Source organism: Lytechinus pictus, chromosome 11 (genome assembly GCF_037042905.1).
Source record: "Lytechinus pictus isolate F3 Inbred chromosome 11, Lp3.0, whole genome shotgun sequence".
NCBI classification, from domain to species: Eukaryota; Metazoa; Echinodermata; class Echinoidea; order Temnopleuroida; family Toxopneustidae; genus Lytechinus; species Lytechinus pictus.
Window position 1 is genome coordinate 19,992,643 of NC_087255.1, and position 15,380 is coordinate 20,008,022.

General features: G+C 36.7%; 1 protein-coding gene across 1 annotated transcript in view; it reads right to left on the reverse strand.

Annotated features, from left to right (window-relative positions):
- Window positions 1-4,382: 4,382 nt before the first annotated feature.
- The window catches only part of LOC129270950 (uncharacterized), a 33,494-nt gene continuing 22,496 nt past the window's right edge, over window positions 4,383-15,380 (reverse strand). The window contains exons 9-15 of the mRNA XM_064106943.1: window positions 14,956-15,092; window positions 12,543-12,749; window positions 11,504-12,183; window positions 10,858-10,972; window positions 7,667-9,903; window positions 5,913-6,456; window positions 4,383-5,172 (exon numbers count right to left, since the gene is read on the reverse strand). Of these exons, the coding sequence (XP_063963013.1) occupies window positions 9,754-9,903; window positions 10,858-10,972; window positions 11,504-12,183; window positions 12,543-12,749; window positions 14,956-15,092 (1,289 nt within the window). The 3' untranslated portion in view covers window positions 4,383-5,172; window positions 5,913-6,456; window positions 7,667-9,753. The remainder of the gene's footprint in view (window positions 5,173-5,912; window positions 6,457-7,666; window positions 9,904-10,857; window positions 10,973-11,503; window positions 12,184-12,542; window positions 12,750-14,955; window positions 15,093-15,380) is intronic.

Consider the following 15,380-nt stretch of genomic DNA (forward strand, 5'->3'; position numbering starts at 1 on the left):
CCTCGACACTCATGCTATTCCGATGGTGGATGTGCATGAAGCCGCTGTGAAAAAAAAACCTAGAAGTTTCAGGAATATGGAGAAATTTACAGGAAATCATTTCCTTTGATGAAATTTAACGAGGCAGGCCGGTACATGCATGGATCCAGGGGCAGACACTGGCAGGAGGTGTGCATGGCATGGGCGCCCTATGAGCCGCCTAGCTATGAGGCAATTAAGAAAAAAAAAGAAAAGAGAAGAACCCAAAATAGAGGCGCCACTTAGACACTCGAACGCGGAGTTTGTGCAGTTATGTCCCAAATTGGCACAAAATCTATTAAAACAAGGATTTTTGTACCCCAGATATATTTATTTGTTTATTTCATGTAGTTTTTCTTGGGGGTATATATATATAGGCTTTAATGAAGAAGCAATTATATAGCTAGTGGAGGTCATGAGTGAGAGCTATTGACTCCGGCCAGCGTTTTTCAGTTCTTGGCATCCGGCTGTCTGGAGGCTACCCCGTGAAATGGGGACAAACCCAGATTTAAAGGGGAATTAAGTTCACCCTGATAATAGCAGAAATTAGTGAAGCGCTAGATGAAAATCGATCAAATGATAAAAGATTTATAGATTTGGATTTTGTGACGTCACATACAAGCAGTTCCTCCATAATGACACATGAAAAAATTAAACATGATTTTATTTGTGCGATGGATTTCTCATCAGACAAATATCATTTCACGGGCCTTTATGAATATAACAATATTCTTCATATTCCTTTGAAAATGGAAGTGATATTACATGATATAAGCTGCTCACATAATCGTGTCACAAATTAAAAACGTCATATTCCATGGTTTTCATCAAACCTTCGCAAATATTTTTCTAAAATTTGCTGCTTTTAATATCAGCTTATCTTCAGGGTGAACTTCCCCTTTGATGTGTTAGCCAACTACCAACTGACACCTCCATTCAGCCCTTCATAATGTAGGATTGTTAATTTGTCATTTACCTATTTTGTTTATTTCCTTTGACTTGTGTTTCCTTCAGGTGTTTTACATTTCTGTTCTGTCTAGACTTTAGTTCATTTGCATTTCTTTTCAGTACTGCCCTTGCAGTCTGGACTTGGGTTATTTGAGTTTAATGATATTCAGTTGTCATTCATTCATTCTACTCTGAATGCCTTTCCTGTGTTTCTCTTGTCATCTTCATTCCTTCTCTATTCTCTCTTCAGGTGTTCCACCCATTCCATCCCTCACCCGACTCCTTAGTTTCTACTTCCATTATTACATAATCACCAGACATATCTCATCTCATTCCTTATTGGTTCATCTTATGAATTGGGTTCTTACATTTTAGTTCGATCATGGACCTATGAAGAGATGGACATTCATCGCTTAGATAATGAATTCACTAACAGGTGACGGTAATTGTCATCTGAATAACATTCTCTTCATACTAGTCTTCTTTGGTCCTATGATCGTCACCGTGAGAAGGGACTGAATTAGTTCGTTATTGGACATTTATATTTCACAAATTATATGCGCAGTTGATAGAAAATCAATGAAATAATGGATAATCGATGTGCAGTTTTTGTTTACCTTTGTTAATCTTAGTTCCATGTGTTTTATTTGGGGAAATGTCTGCATATTTTAATATAGAGGCAATATTGTGATTGATTGTTTACCATTTAAAATTCAATTTTCCCAAGTTTCTCCATAATATTCCAGATATACGTGGCACATAACATGTGTAGATCGTGTATCTTTCAATGTTATTGAGGTCCTTATGTGTGAGCGGTAGTTAGCGGATCGAATAATATAATATTTTATATCATAAAAATCGCCTGCTTCTCAAGTTTGCTGATCCATATATGAAGCAAATTGACTGAAAGGCACATACTGAAACAGGGGATCAGCCAACAAAAGTCAAGACCGGGAAACTGTTCCGTCTTTGAGTGATCAGATACCCTTGGTATACATAGTCATGGTAATTGCTATTGTTACAACACCTGTATGTTCTCATTAAAATGCGCATAACCAGGTGACGGTGACTATCATTGGGTCAAAGAAATGCTCGCGTTAATCGTCCATCTTTTCATAGGTCCATGGTTCGATCCTTCCATTTTCTTTAGTTTGATTGGTTATTTCTAATTTAAATATTTATGTAAATTATACTGTGATCCAAAGTTAAGCTGAGGCAAAATAGCCCAGATATTAAACAGTGTACAACCAGACTCCTTCGGTTTAAGTTCTCTTCATTTTGCCGCGTCTGCTTCATTCCCCTTCAGTTTGATGATTTAGAACTTCATTTATTTTCAACTCCAAACATATAATTTTCTTGAACCCTACAATAATCTCTCTCTCTTTCGTAGGCTGTATGTATCTATCCATCTCTCTCCTTCTTTTTGTATGTCTATCTCTCTCTCTCACTATCTCATTTTTTCTTTTATTTTATTTTCTCACTCTTAACTCTCTCTCCATCTTGCTACCCATCCACCCTCTCCCCCCTCACTGTTCCTCCCATATTCCACAAACACCATAACATACATACATTTTTCTCAGTTACATAAGTACACAACATAGGAAACTATTAGATGCAAACTAGTATACAAACTTTAGTGTCTTTATAATAGCATATATATTTCAACCAATATGTTTTTTTTATTGGAATGCATTTAAAAAGGCAGCTCATAATGAAAGACTATAATTGCATCCAGCCAGTCTATTTCAAATACATCATCTAAAAAAAAAAAAAATTATTTAAAAAACCTCCAAGTTAAGCTTTTGTAAGGATCATGGGTGTCGATCAGTATTCTTGGTTGGGGGGATGATGACACAAAAGTTCTTGTGGATGGGGATCTTTCAACATTACCCCCACTAAAATCACAAGTTAGGACATTTGGGAGTGATTGATATGCATGGTGTTCTTGGAAATTCCTTCATTGTTGTAGTGTACTGTACTTATATAATTTTTTTTAAAATTCAATTTGTGTTACAAGTAAGCCTATTCTAAACTCATACGAAAGAAAAAATGACAAAAATTATCTGGAACATGTACATAGTGATCTGTGGATTGAGCATGATGTATACACAGGGGCATCGATCCATTTTTCAGATTGGGGGGGGGGGGCAAAATCATGAATCAACGTTCCAAAGACGCTCGATCATATAAAACGAACAAACTCACCCACACACCCCCACACATAGGCCTATATTTTATATATATATATATGAATCATAAGAGACACATATCTCAACCTCACCAACAATGCGAGCGCGAAGCGCGAGCTGAAAATTTTTAGTACGACATGAAAACAGGAAAAATGTACCTGTTTAGGTTTGCTTGTAGTAACTCATGAGGAGCATAGATACATGTATCTCACTAGAGAGCGAGCTAAAATTTCTTTATATTCTGACGTGAAAGCTTGATATGCTAAGCACTTTTGGTACCAATGATTAAGATGGGTATCTAGAAGAACAATAGATGCGAGCGCAAAACGTCAGCTGAAAATTTTAATATTTCGATCTGGACAAAAAGACAATTTAATGGACGCTTTTAATAAAGAACAAGATATATATCCAACATAAGATTATTGCAAATCAAAGCGGGAGTTCTTTTGAGGTATAGAACTGAAAACGGGACATTCTATTCACCTATTTAATCATGAAAAGTATGGGGTTTTGGTACAGAAATGATGCGAGCGCGAAGCGCGAGCTGAAAAATTTTATATTCCGATCTGAAAAGCAGACATTTTGAGCACGATTTTAGATCAAAATCGAGTTGGTATCTTAATCTCGCTTGCTGGTTTCAGTGTAGCATTACAATCTTATTTTATTTTTAGTTGCACATGCGGAATTATTGGGAGGGGGGCAAAACGATATGTTCCCCCCAAATATTTTCATTGGTGGGGCTATTACTCTAATAGCTATATGGTCATTCCTTAGACGATTTATCTTGCCACCCTTTTACTCCCGTTTGTTTTTCCACCCTTTTGAATTAATTGATTTATTAAAATTAATTCATTCACCACTGGTGGGATGGAACACCCCATCAACAAAAGTTGTTTTTCGTTGGGGTCCTTTTATGTCATGTGTTAAAAAATATCATATACATAAACATTTCATTCTTTTTCATCTTGAACTTCCACCCATCTGTTTAATAGTCCTGAAAAAGAATGTTTTCATTTAATAACAATATACACAAATTGCGAGGGAAACAAACTGATTGATGGCATACTATAATCATCATGATCAAACTTTTCATTTTTTCATCATCATTATTATAATTTTTCTACCCTAACTTATTGGGGGGATGATAATACAGGCCATCCCCCCCCCACTTGAAATATTGGGGGGGGGGATATATCCCCCTTATCCCCCCCGTGATCGACACCCATGGTAAGGATGGTTTTAATAACCTATATTTGATTACAAAAAAAAGTTTATAGGACTCTGAAATACTCTCACTAGGCCGATATTCTGAACTAGAGTTTAATTTAAACTCTAGTCTACAGTTTTGGTCTATCTATGGATATGGATAGCCAATTTTGACACTAATCTCTTACCACAAGGTAAGTTTAATTTATCACCTTATTTGACACTCGAGCCATTCATTATAACTATGTTTCTTCACATGGGGAAAGAGCTCAAGAGACCTAAGAAACATACACTGTAAAAAAATTGTTGACCCTCTTGGCTTCCCATAATTTTGGAACACAATTAGACCATAGCCGAAGTTAAATAGGATTTCAGCATACAGGCCATGCAGTCTATCAGACCTCTTTCTGTATGGATTTTTTTAACCTTCTATCACTTGGGCATTGGTCATTCAGTGAAATGACATTTGCTCTGGCAAACAACTGCTAGAGGCAGTTGTCTATAAAGATAGAGGGTTAGGGTTAGATTTGCAATAGGGTTTTATGTTGAGTTTAACAAGGTTTGGTTTGGGATACAGGATTAGGCTATAGTGTTAAATCCAGGCTTGAAATTGGTCATTCCATTAGTGTGTGGAATTTACAGCAGAGCAATTGTCGCCAGAGTGAATGTCACGGAACCAGTCATTCAGACCTTTTAATTTCAGACCTTTACAGAAGAAAACACATTTTCAATGACAAATTAACTTGCATATTTGTGCATAATAATAATTCAGAGCAAATAATAGAAATTTACAATTAGTATTACCATGGACCTATGAAAGCTGGACATTCATCGGTTAGTTAATGAATTCACTTACATCTGACTGTTATTGTCATGTCAATAACATTCTCTTAATATTTTATCTGCTGTGATACCATCATGGTCGCCGTCAACTAAACCATGAGTTACAGAAGCTTTCGGTGATTAGACATTTAACATTAGACAAATTGTATGCGCAGAAGGTAATAAATTACCTAAATTCTCTGAAATTAATGTGCAGTTCTGGTTTAAAAATAAATATCTTAGTTCCGTTGTTTTTATTTGGGAAAATGTATGAATATTTCGAGATAGAGGCTGAAATGAAATTGATTGATTGTAATTTATAATCACATTTTAAAGATTTCCTCATGACATTCCAGAGAAACATGGTGGGTTTCTTGTAGGGGTCGTCCCCCTCTCGTTGTTAGTAAGGTCATTATGAGTGTGCAGAAGTGTGCAAATCGATAATAATATATTTGATATCACAAAAATCGTCTGCTTCTCAATTTGCTGCTCCAAAACTGAACCATCTTAATTGAAAGGTATAATCTGTTACAGGACATCAGCCAACAAACGCCAAGAAGAGGAAAAAGATTCCTTTGTAAAGATCAGATTCGCCTCGGTAGCCGCTATTGTCAAAACACCTGTATGTTCTCATTAATATGCACATAATCAGGATACGGCGACTATGATTGCATCAAAAGAATGCCAGCGTTAATCGTCCATTTCTTATAGGTCCATGGTATTACGTACCAAAATATTGGAAAACAAAATGGTAAAAAACGATTACAAAAAAGATGACGTCTTTTCAAATTTGAAAACAAATGATATCAAATTTCCCTGATTTGCAAAGTGACAGGAAAAAAACTGACTGAAATTTTTGGGAAGATATCCTGTATAACACATTGATTATTAATGAATGCATAAGAGACAAACCACTTTACATTGCAAATGAGGAGGTATATATTGCACACATAAATATGATTTGGTGAAAAATCTGGAATGTATAAAGATTTTCATGGCATTGTAAATAGAGGATACATTCTTCTTTAGGAAACCTGTTACATCAGCACTCTTATTACAATCAAGAATTAGTGGTTTTTTTTTTTTTCTGTCAGTAAATCTGAACTCTTTATAAAGAGTTTTCATTAGACATATATCATTACATGAAACAGACAATATTCCATTTTATCAAAATCCCCTAAACACAAAATAATGTAATTATGGGAACATAAAAAGGAAATTTTAAAAATGAGGTATATAAATAACACAAGAGGAACGCCTCTGGCAGTCTCGCCTGCATTACGCTATTTAATATAGCAGCAGTGCTAACTTTAAAACTACTATAAAATGATCATTCACAAAAACACCATTCATATAATGACATAATACCACGTTCATTGACCATAGATGACATTTGAACGGTGACTTAAGACTTGTCAACTACAACCATGTCCACATTTCATTCACTCTATCCATAAACTTTCAAAGTTATGATGGCAATTCAACAATTACCCCAACATGGCCTAAGTTTATTGACCTTAACTGACCTTTGATCTTGGTTTTGTGACCTGAAACTCACAGGGGATGTTCAGTGATACTTGATTACTCTTATATCCCAAGTTTTATTAAATAGATCCATAAACTTTCAGAGTTAGGATGGTAATTCAACAAATACCCCCAACACGGCCAAAGTTCATTGACCTTAAATGACCTTTGACCATGGTCATGTGACCTGAAACTCATACAGGATGTTCAGTGATACTTGATTACTCTTATGTCCAAGTTTTATGAACTAGATCCATAAACTTTCAGAGTTAGGATTGTAATTTTACAAATACCCCCAACACGGCCAAAGTTCATTGACCTTAAATGACCATTGACCATCGTCATGTGACCTGAAACTCGAGCAGGATGTTCACTAATACTTGATTAACCTTATGTCCAAGTTTCATGAACTAGATCCATAAATTTTCAAAGTTATGATAGTAATTCAACAAATACCCCCAACTTGGCCAAAATTCATTGACCCTAAATGACCTTTGACCTTGGTCATGTGACCTGAAACTCGAGCAGGATGTTCACTAATACTTGATTAACCTTATGTTCAAGTTTCATGAACTAGGTCCATATACTTTCTAAGTTATGATGTCATTTCAAAAACTTAACCTTTGGTTACGATTTTGAAAATAATTCTCCCAACATGGTCTAAGTTCATTGACCCTAAATGACCTTTGACCTCAGTCATGTGACCTGAATCTAAGGCAGAATGTTTAGTAATACTTGATTAACCTTATGTCCAAGTTTCATGAACTAGGTCCATATACTTTCTAAGTTATGATGTCATTTCAAAAACTTAACCTTAGGTTAAGATTTTATGTTGACGCCGCCGCCGTCGTCGGAAAAGCGGCGCCTGTAGTCTCGCTCTGCTATGCAGGTGAGACAATAAAAATAAGCCAATTTTATTATTCTAAGATGAACAGTCTGTTCTTTAAAAAAAAATGGACAATATTAATATAAATAGAACTAGAGCCTCATGTAATAGACAGATAATAATAATGCAAGACTGAACAATATACCATACACACTGAAAAATACTCTGGACTCCCTGCAAAAACTTCTGTAGCAACACCGATAGGGTCTTTAAAAAATTGCTATTTTGCCCTCATAAGCCCAAAATTTGAAAGTTGGGTCAGTAGATTTTTTTTTTTCTTCTTCTTCTTTTTTCGCTGCTGCGCTGCACAAAGACAATCATTTATGGGATAATTAAGTTATGCAGTAAAACATGTCAAAACACATAGGAACATGCCTTTTTAAGCCATTGAATACAAATTTGGGCAACTTCTTCGCCCAAATCTGACATTTTCTCACAAAAATATTGCATTGTATATTTTGTGTCTGCTAAAAAAAAATAGCGACCCTGTTTTATTTTTGCATTTTACACACTCTGTCGGATGAGGGCAACATAACATTTTTTTAGACCTTATGCTAACCTATTGAAGAAAATAATACAAACATTTACAAACAATCTCATAAGATGTAAAATTTTTAATAAAATATATTATAATCTTATTTTTATTTACAATATTGATCTAAATTATAATCCACATATATGCATAGGTGCAGCATGCACACTTGATTGCATTGATATTCATATTCCAAATTAAGAATTTAAGAAAATATAACACTATATGAAAAAAATTATACTTTAAAATACTGTACAAAATATATCTCTATATCTCATTTCCAAGTAAAATTATATATATTATAATGCAGTAACTATTGTGAATGGTATTGAATAAACTATTATTCAATCAATATACTGCCATGTGATGGATGTTCTCACAGCTGAACAGTGGGCGAGACTGAATGTATACACACTCTTCTGTGTTGTAAAGCATGTACATGTATACCCCACTCTCCCACACACAGAAATCCAGAAATCTCATTGGCCAAAGAAAACCTTTAATCTTCCTGACTAGCTAGAAGCCTAGCAAATGTTGTTCAAGTCCACCATTCAAATTATTGAGGCCATACACAGCCAAGTCACCCAAATTTTTTTTCAGTTGACGAATGGTATTAGCTGCATCATGGTCTTGTGGTTACAACTCTTGTCTTTTAATCAGAGGAACATACGTTCGAATCCCAGCCATAGCGAGTTTTCCCTAAGCAGAAAATATACCCACATTATGCTGCACTCAACCCAGGTGAGGTGAATGGTTACAAGGTTCCTTGAATGCAATGAGCGCTGGAAGGCAGCTCAAGCTAAAGCCAGGATAACAATACCAATGCACTTCTGGGTCCCGTAACACAAAACTTAGCAATGATCGTAGAACATTTTTCTACGATTGATTCCATTGACTACAATGTACAATCAATCGTGAAAATCGAGCGTACGATCAATCGCTCACCTTTGTGTTACGGGACACTGAATAGATTATTTCCAGATCAGTGGCACTAATTAATGTCTATTATTATCATTATCATCAATCTACATATTACAAAAGGGTGGTGAGTGTCTTACAGTACAGTACATTGTAACTTCACTGGCAGTAGTGCTCTTCTCTTGAGTTAAATGACGAGCTCATAGCTAAATAGTTGCGCTTGTCTCCTGTTTCATATTGACGAGTATTGTTTGTTGGATGACACGACATTCGCTCCTGTCTCAACATCTCAGAGAGCATAGAGTTAGGATTGTAATAGAGTTTTTGGTTCAGAATAATGTAAAGATAAGGATTAGGGTTTATTTAGTTTTGAAAGTAAGGTTTTTACGTTTGGCTTAACATGCGGATTTTCCATCAGAGCAATTGTCGCCGGAGCAAAATGTCGCGAAACCTTTCATTCAGCCTTTCAGACCCTCATTATCTTCTCCTTTGTAAAAGGGGAATTCCATAAAATAATCAACCTTCTTGTACATCCCACCCCCATTTTCCTCAAGTTTCACTTCACTTCATATACTGACCAAGTCATGATCATTTGAGAGCATTTCCGACTGTCAAAAGAACCAGAAATCAGAGACAGAAAATTTCATGAAGGTCTCACATACATGGGGTTGGACGTACATATTTAATGGGATTGCCCATAAGAGTAAAAATCACAATAATTCACACAAAGATGACTTCTTGTACATCCGTGTGCACAGTCTTCCTGGAGAATGGCTGCCCTCTCCTTCCTCATCTCCCGTATCTTGTCTAACTTCCCTCCAGCTAGAAGGAATGTCACTTGGATCCGCGTCTAGTAGGATCTGAAATGAAATATAAGAAGGTTGGATATAGAGTACAGAAGATATGACGTCACAATACCAGATACATGTACTGATATTGTGAAAACCATAAAAGAAATCTAATCATGAATTCATAGTCATAAAAGAAAATAATTTTTGATATATGCAATGCAATCTTATTCATTGAAAATAAGAGGTCTTTCATGGATTCAACGGAATCAGTGAGCAAATTAATGAGATCATTGCCACCTTTTGTACGTACATGATTTAGAGTTACAGCTTTACAGACAGCATTCTATTCCTAGCATTAGTATCAGGGTAAAATTCATTTTTGAATGATACAACTTATTGGAACTAAACATTCAGTAAGTAGAGTCATCAAGAAATAGTAAAGGAAGACATTGAAATAAATGTAACTTGCAATAACTTTAAAGGAGTCAAAAGAGAGGCTAATATCTTTTTTTTTTGCATGATGGTATTAGCAGGCTTATTTAGAATGAAGTTGTTTTAAATTTCAACTGCTTGTAGTATATAACGCAACATAATAGTATTGGTCAGATCATGCACACTCGACGCACACAGCCGCGTATCTATCAACCATATTACGCGGTAAATAACATATGGGCATTGGTGTTTGAGGATGACTCTTAGTCACATGGAACTCATGTAACCCCCCCTCCCCCCCCCCCAGAAATGGGGGATAACAGAGGGTCGTGGGTTCGAATCGTAGCCATGGCGTGTTTTCCTTCAGCAAGAAATTTATCCACACTGTGCTGCACTCAACCCGGGTGAGGTGAATGGGTACCCGGCAGGAGTAATTCCTTGCATGCACTGGGCGCCACTGATGGTAGCTCGAGCTAAAGCCGGGGTAATAATAGCAGCGCTTTGTATCCTCTGGCAAAAAGCGCTTTATAAATCCAGCTATTATTATTATTATTACAAAGCTTTTAAACAACCAATATACAGTACACCAACCAATTGAGATGTTTCTTTGTAATCTGGATCTGTGAGTTGTTTAATCTGCTCCCCGAGTTTCATCACATTGAAGAGTGCTGGCCTTGGTGAAGTCTCAGTATCCACTGATGCATTCCTGCAAAAATGTCAACATTTTTCACATCATGAATTTCCGTTTTTTTTTAGATGCTTGGAAAAGTGGGAAGTTGTCAGGAGTGAAATAAGGACTGGTAGCTCTGAATACAAAACTGTATTTCCCCAAAATATCACCAAATGGAACCCTACTGCGTTTTACTGCAGAAATATTACTATACTATTTTATATTTATGACATGATCACAAAAATAGGGGCATGCATGATGCAGAATTTTGAGCCTCCCCCCCTCCCCAACATTCTGCAAAGAAAAATCCAGTCATAAAAAAATATTATATTTTCGAGAGAGTGAAAACACTTTGCTCTCATGACACTGTAAGAAATGGGAATGTCTTTCTCATATCGTGTACAAATTGCATCATGGAGGGGGGGAGGAAGAACTGTTATTTTTTTATAATTTCCCCATCTCGGAGCAACACAGATCGTCATAATCTCCTTTACTTTTTCAAATTACAATGACCTACGCAAATTTTTATTAAGAATTTCTATACTTAATGAAGTTAAATTATCTTACTTTGCTTGGGCATATCTATGTAGAATCTTATAAACAGCCATCACCAGTGCTAAGGCATCAGATCGCGACACCTGTGACGTGCCATCTCCAGTTCGAAGGTGCTCAACGTCGTTGGGTAGGCTCACTTTGTGCTGCCCAGTCAGTTGTGCCCAAACACCATCTGTCGTGTTGACAATGTAGTGAACCAGGTGAAAATAAGTGGGTTTCTGTGGCAAGTTGTGGACTTGCACGGGCAGCATGAGCGGGGTGTCGGGGTCGGCGACCCTTTGTCGCCAGATGGCAACATGGAACTCCTCCACACACTCTGGGCTTTCAATGTAGCTCGGAGACAAGATCGGTAGGATGCAGTCTGCCTTGTCAAGTGAAGCAAGATTGTCCTGCTTGTTGCCTGCAACGGACTTGACAGCAAGATTCGGAGCATTGCTCTCCAGGAGTTTGCAAATGAAGTCAACAAACTTCTGATCTTCACTGTGGTAACTGATTACAACATCATAATTGGTTGCAGATGCAGCTTCACTCTCTCCGATCTTAGTGTCTGAATCAGAATGTTGCAAGACATTGCTTAATGCTGGGGGGAAGTGAACTCCGGGATCTAGTAAAATGTCTGAAGTACCAAATTCCTCCTGGATGGATGCTTGGTGGAAAGATCGCATCTCATCATCTGCAGATGCACAAGGAATCTGTGAAGTAAAATATACAAATAGTAAATATACAAGATGTAGAACTAAGATGTGATGACAAGTAACCATTATTTTAAAGACTTTCTGATGACATAATTCATTGCTGCAACTACATCAGTTTATAGATCTTTTTAAAGTAGTTCCCATTGAAAGGGGGGTGGGACACAATAAACAATAACTCCATTTGGATGAACAGAAGGGTGTTTGATGAAAGTTGTCAGCACTGAAAATTTTGTCAGTAAAATCCTTGGTTTTGGTTGGCTGAGAGGCACTAGCCTCTGATAGTTACTACAGTAACTGTGAAAGCAAGTCAACTTGTCGATGATGACAACATTCATTAAACGGTCCCCATAACTCACATTCTCTTCATCAAAGAGCTTGGTGAGGGCTTCACTAGAATCCACCTTTCCTCCTGTTAGCCAATGGACAACCGCTGGACACACAGTGTTGACAGTATCCTCAAAGACATCAAGAGTTCCCTTGACCATTGGAATATGGGTGAACGCCTGTGGGACAGCATCAAGATCTTCAAGACAAATGGGGATCAGCTGCAGATGCTGTTTGCCCTGTACACAGTTTGCAAAAAAAAAGGCTTTTATCAATAACAGTGATTTTTCGCAATTGCGATAGTGACAGATTCTACAACACAGGAAATCTATTAGAAATGCCTGTCAAATCAAAATAAACAGGTAAGAGGACTTTGTCAATAATTGGAGAACAGGGACAGCAGATTATCGTAAGATTCTGAGCTGACGAAAAGCTGCAAATATGTCGTTTGTCCAGAGTCCAGGATGATACTGCTATTTTGATTCACTGATTTTTGACAAAGACTGTTTGCCATGGAGGGTCTTTGACAATAGATTTCCTCTGTTGTAGAATCCATCTCTCCCACAATTGCAAAAACTCCCTAATGTCTCCAGTGCACCAACCTAACCTTTTCCTTTTTTCTACAATCACTGGGTATACTATGATTGACAAGTATTCAACAGACCTGATAATCAAATTACAATGAACTACACAGCCTGGAAAACCATTAAGGATGTGAGCTCAGTCGGAGAGTGGTGTAATCATTATTTCTCAAACTGTATTTCATGTAACAAACATAAAATCTAAAAATAAATAGGTTTTATTATTTAAGGTTAAACTTGACGACGTTCATAAGACCATGGATACCCGATGTTGCTAAAATAATATGATAAAACATTTGACCTTTAACATGAAAACTGAGGTTAAATCCATCTCAGCGAAAACTTTATTTGAATAAGAGAAAAAGCAAACTAGCCCATTGCTGAATATTTCATCATTTGAATATAATATATAAGTTACAGCATTTAAAAATTTTGCTTATTTTCACAAAACAGTTATTTTTATAGACACATCATGGATGATATACAAATGAGTCAATATTACATAATCAATATGTCTTTGGTATTTCATTATATCAATTAAAGAACAATGCCATTTGGCACATCTTATAATGAGGAAGATCTTCATTGAACTGCAATAGCTTTCAACATTTGCAATACCATTATGTCCAGTGATGAATCAATCCTGTTTCACATTATGATAAAGCGAGTTGATGAATTCATTAGTTCCCTAATTTTCTTACATGTAGCATGGACCTATTACGAATGGACATTCAACGAATCCCCTCCTTTGACACAGAGACCGTCGCCGCTAATCCTTTTATAAACAGAGCGCTGGCAGCTGACACCCATCAAGCCGGTCGTAAAACATGCTCTCACTGATGGACAGCGGAAATCAATTGTACGCTGCTCCTACCCATTGCGATGTTGTTCGTTCACTTTATCAAAAGCAACGCACAGCAGCGAACGTTAGCGCTATGAAAATGATAGCAGAAACAAGAAAACAGGCGTGCATAAACGTATTTTTTACGTACATCGCTAACAACCGGAAATGAAATGCATTGACATCACCTTGCAGATCCGTATATCTACGGCAAAAAAGCAGTTGAAATTCGACGAAATAATCTGCGGAAAAACGTTAAAATCACAGCTTTTTCGGACAGTATTGATGTCGATAGTAGCGCTTACCTTCGGTCAGAAGTTGATTTTCATTTGGGCATAAAATTCCACAGGATTGATGAAATTTAACGGGATTTTTTTTTGATGGACAGACGACAATCGCACATTATAGAGAGCCTAAAATAATGTACTGAAAAACCGGATATGAATTGCGCATTGCATTCTAGGTAATGTAAGGACTTTCCCTATTGGCAATCGGGGCTACAACATGACCGTCTTTGGTCGAAAGAGGGCCAGTGATCGATCGGTGACGATCATCGGCCGAAAGGAGCTTGTGTAAACAATCACCCCGGGCGGTCGACGTAAAAACCGCGTAAAGAGAAAGTTAAGGGTTAGACAGCAATTTTGACAGCTGGAAACAGGTGGTGGTCATAAAATGCTCTCGTTGAATGTCCATTCGTAATAGGTCCATGCATGTAGTAACCAGGATGTGCACGCCACTGTTTTGTGAAATTATGCACAAAAATGTCATACCTTTCTTTATATTTTACATCCAATTTTGATGAAACTTTCACTATAATGCTTGTTTGATTTTTTTTCTCTTTGTTATTCCAATAAAATTTTTGCTGTGGTGGACCTGACATTTAATGAGTAAAGAATCATACAATCCCAAGAAACCGTCAATCAATTTCTGAAGTTATACTGCATCACTGTTGAGCACCTAGAGTCTTCTGATAAAGTAATTGCTAAGCGCTATATAAAAGTCCATCCTGATTGATTTACTGACCTTTTGAAAATGCTTGGCCTGAGCAAGGGCGAACTCTTCCTGGCACACAGCTGACTTGAGGTAAGGTTCTGATATGAGTGCTAGCATACAACGAGAGCCATCTATGGAGTGATACAGGGTACGTTGCCAGGATTTACCTAATCAAGAAATAAAACAAATAATGATAAATATGAAAATTTGCTCGCCATAAGATAATAATTTGCTTGACATATATATTTTTTTCCCAATATTAAAACGCAATAAAAGGGAGACTGCTAAGTTATGCCCATAATCAAGACATACAAATAATTAGATACCTGAGTAACTGTAACAGAATATAAGTTAATATTCTGGAAAAAAAAAATTTCTTACAATTAAATACATTTCCGCTGCTAAACTTAGAAAATGAATAACCAAAATCGAGTATAAGGTGAATAGGTCATATA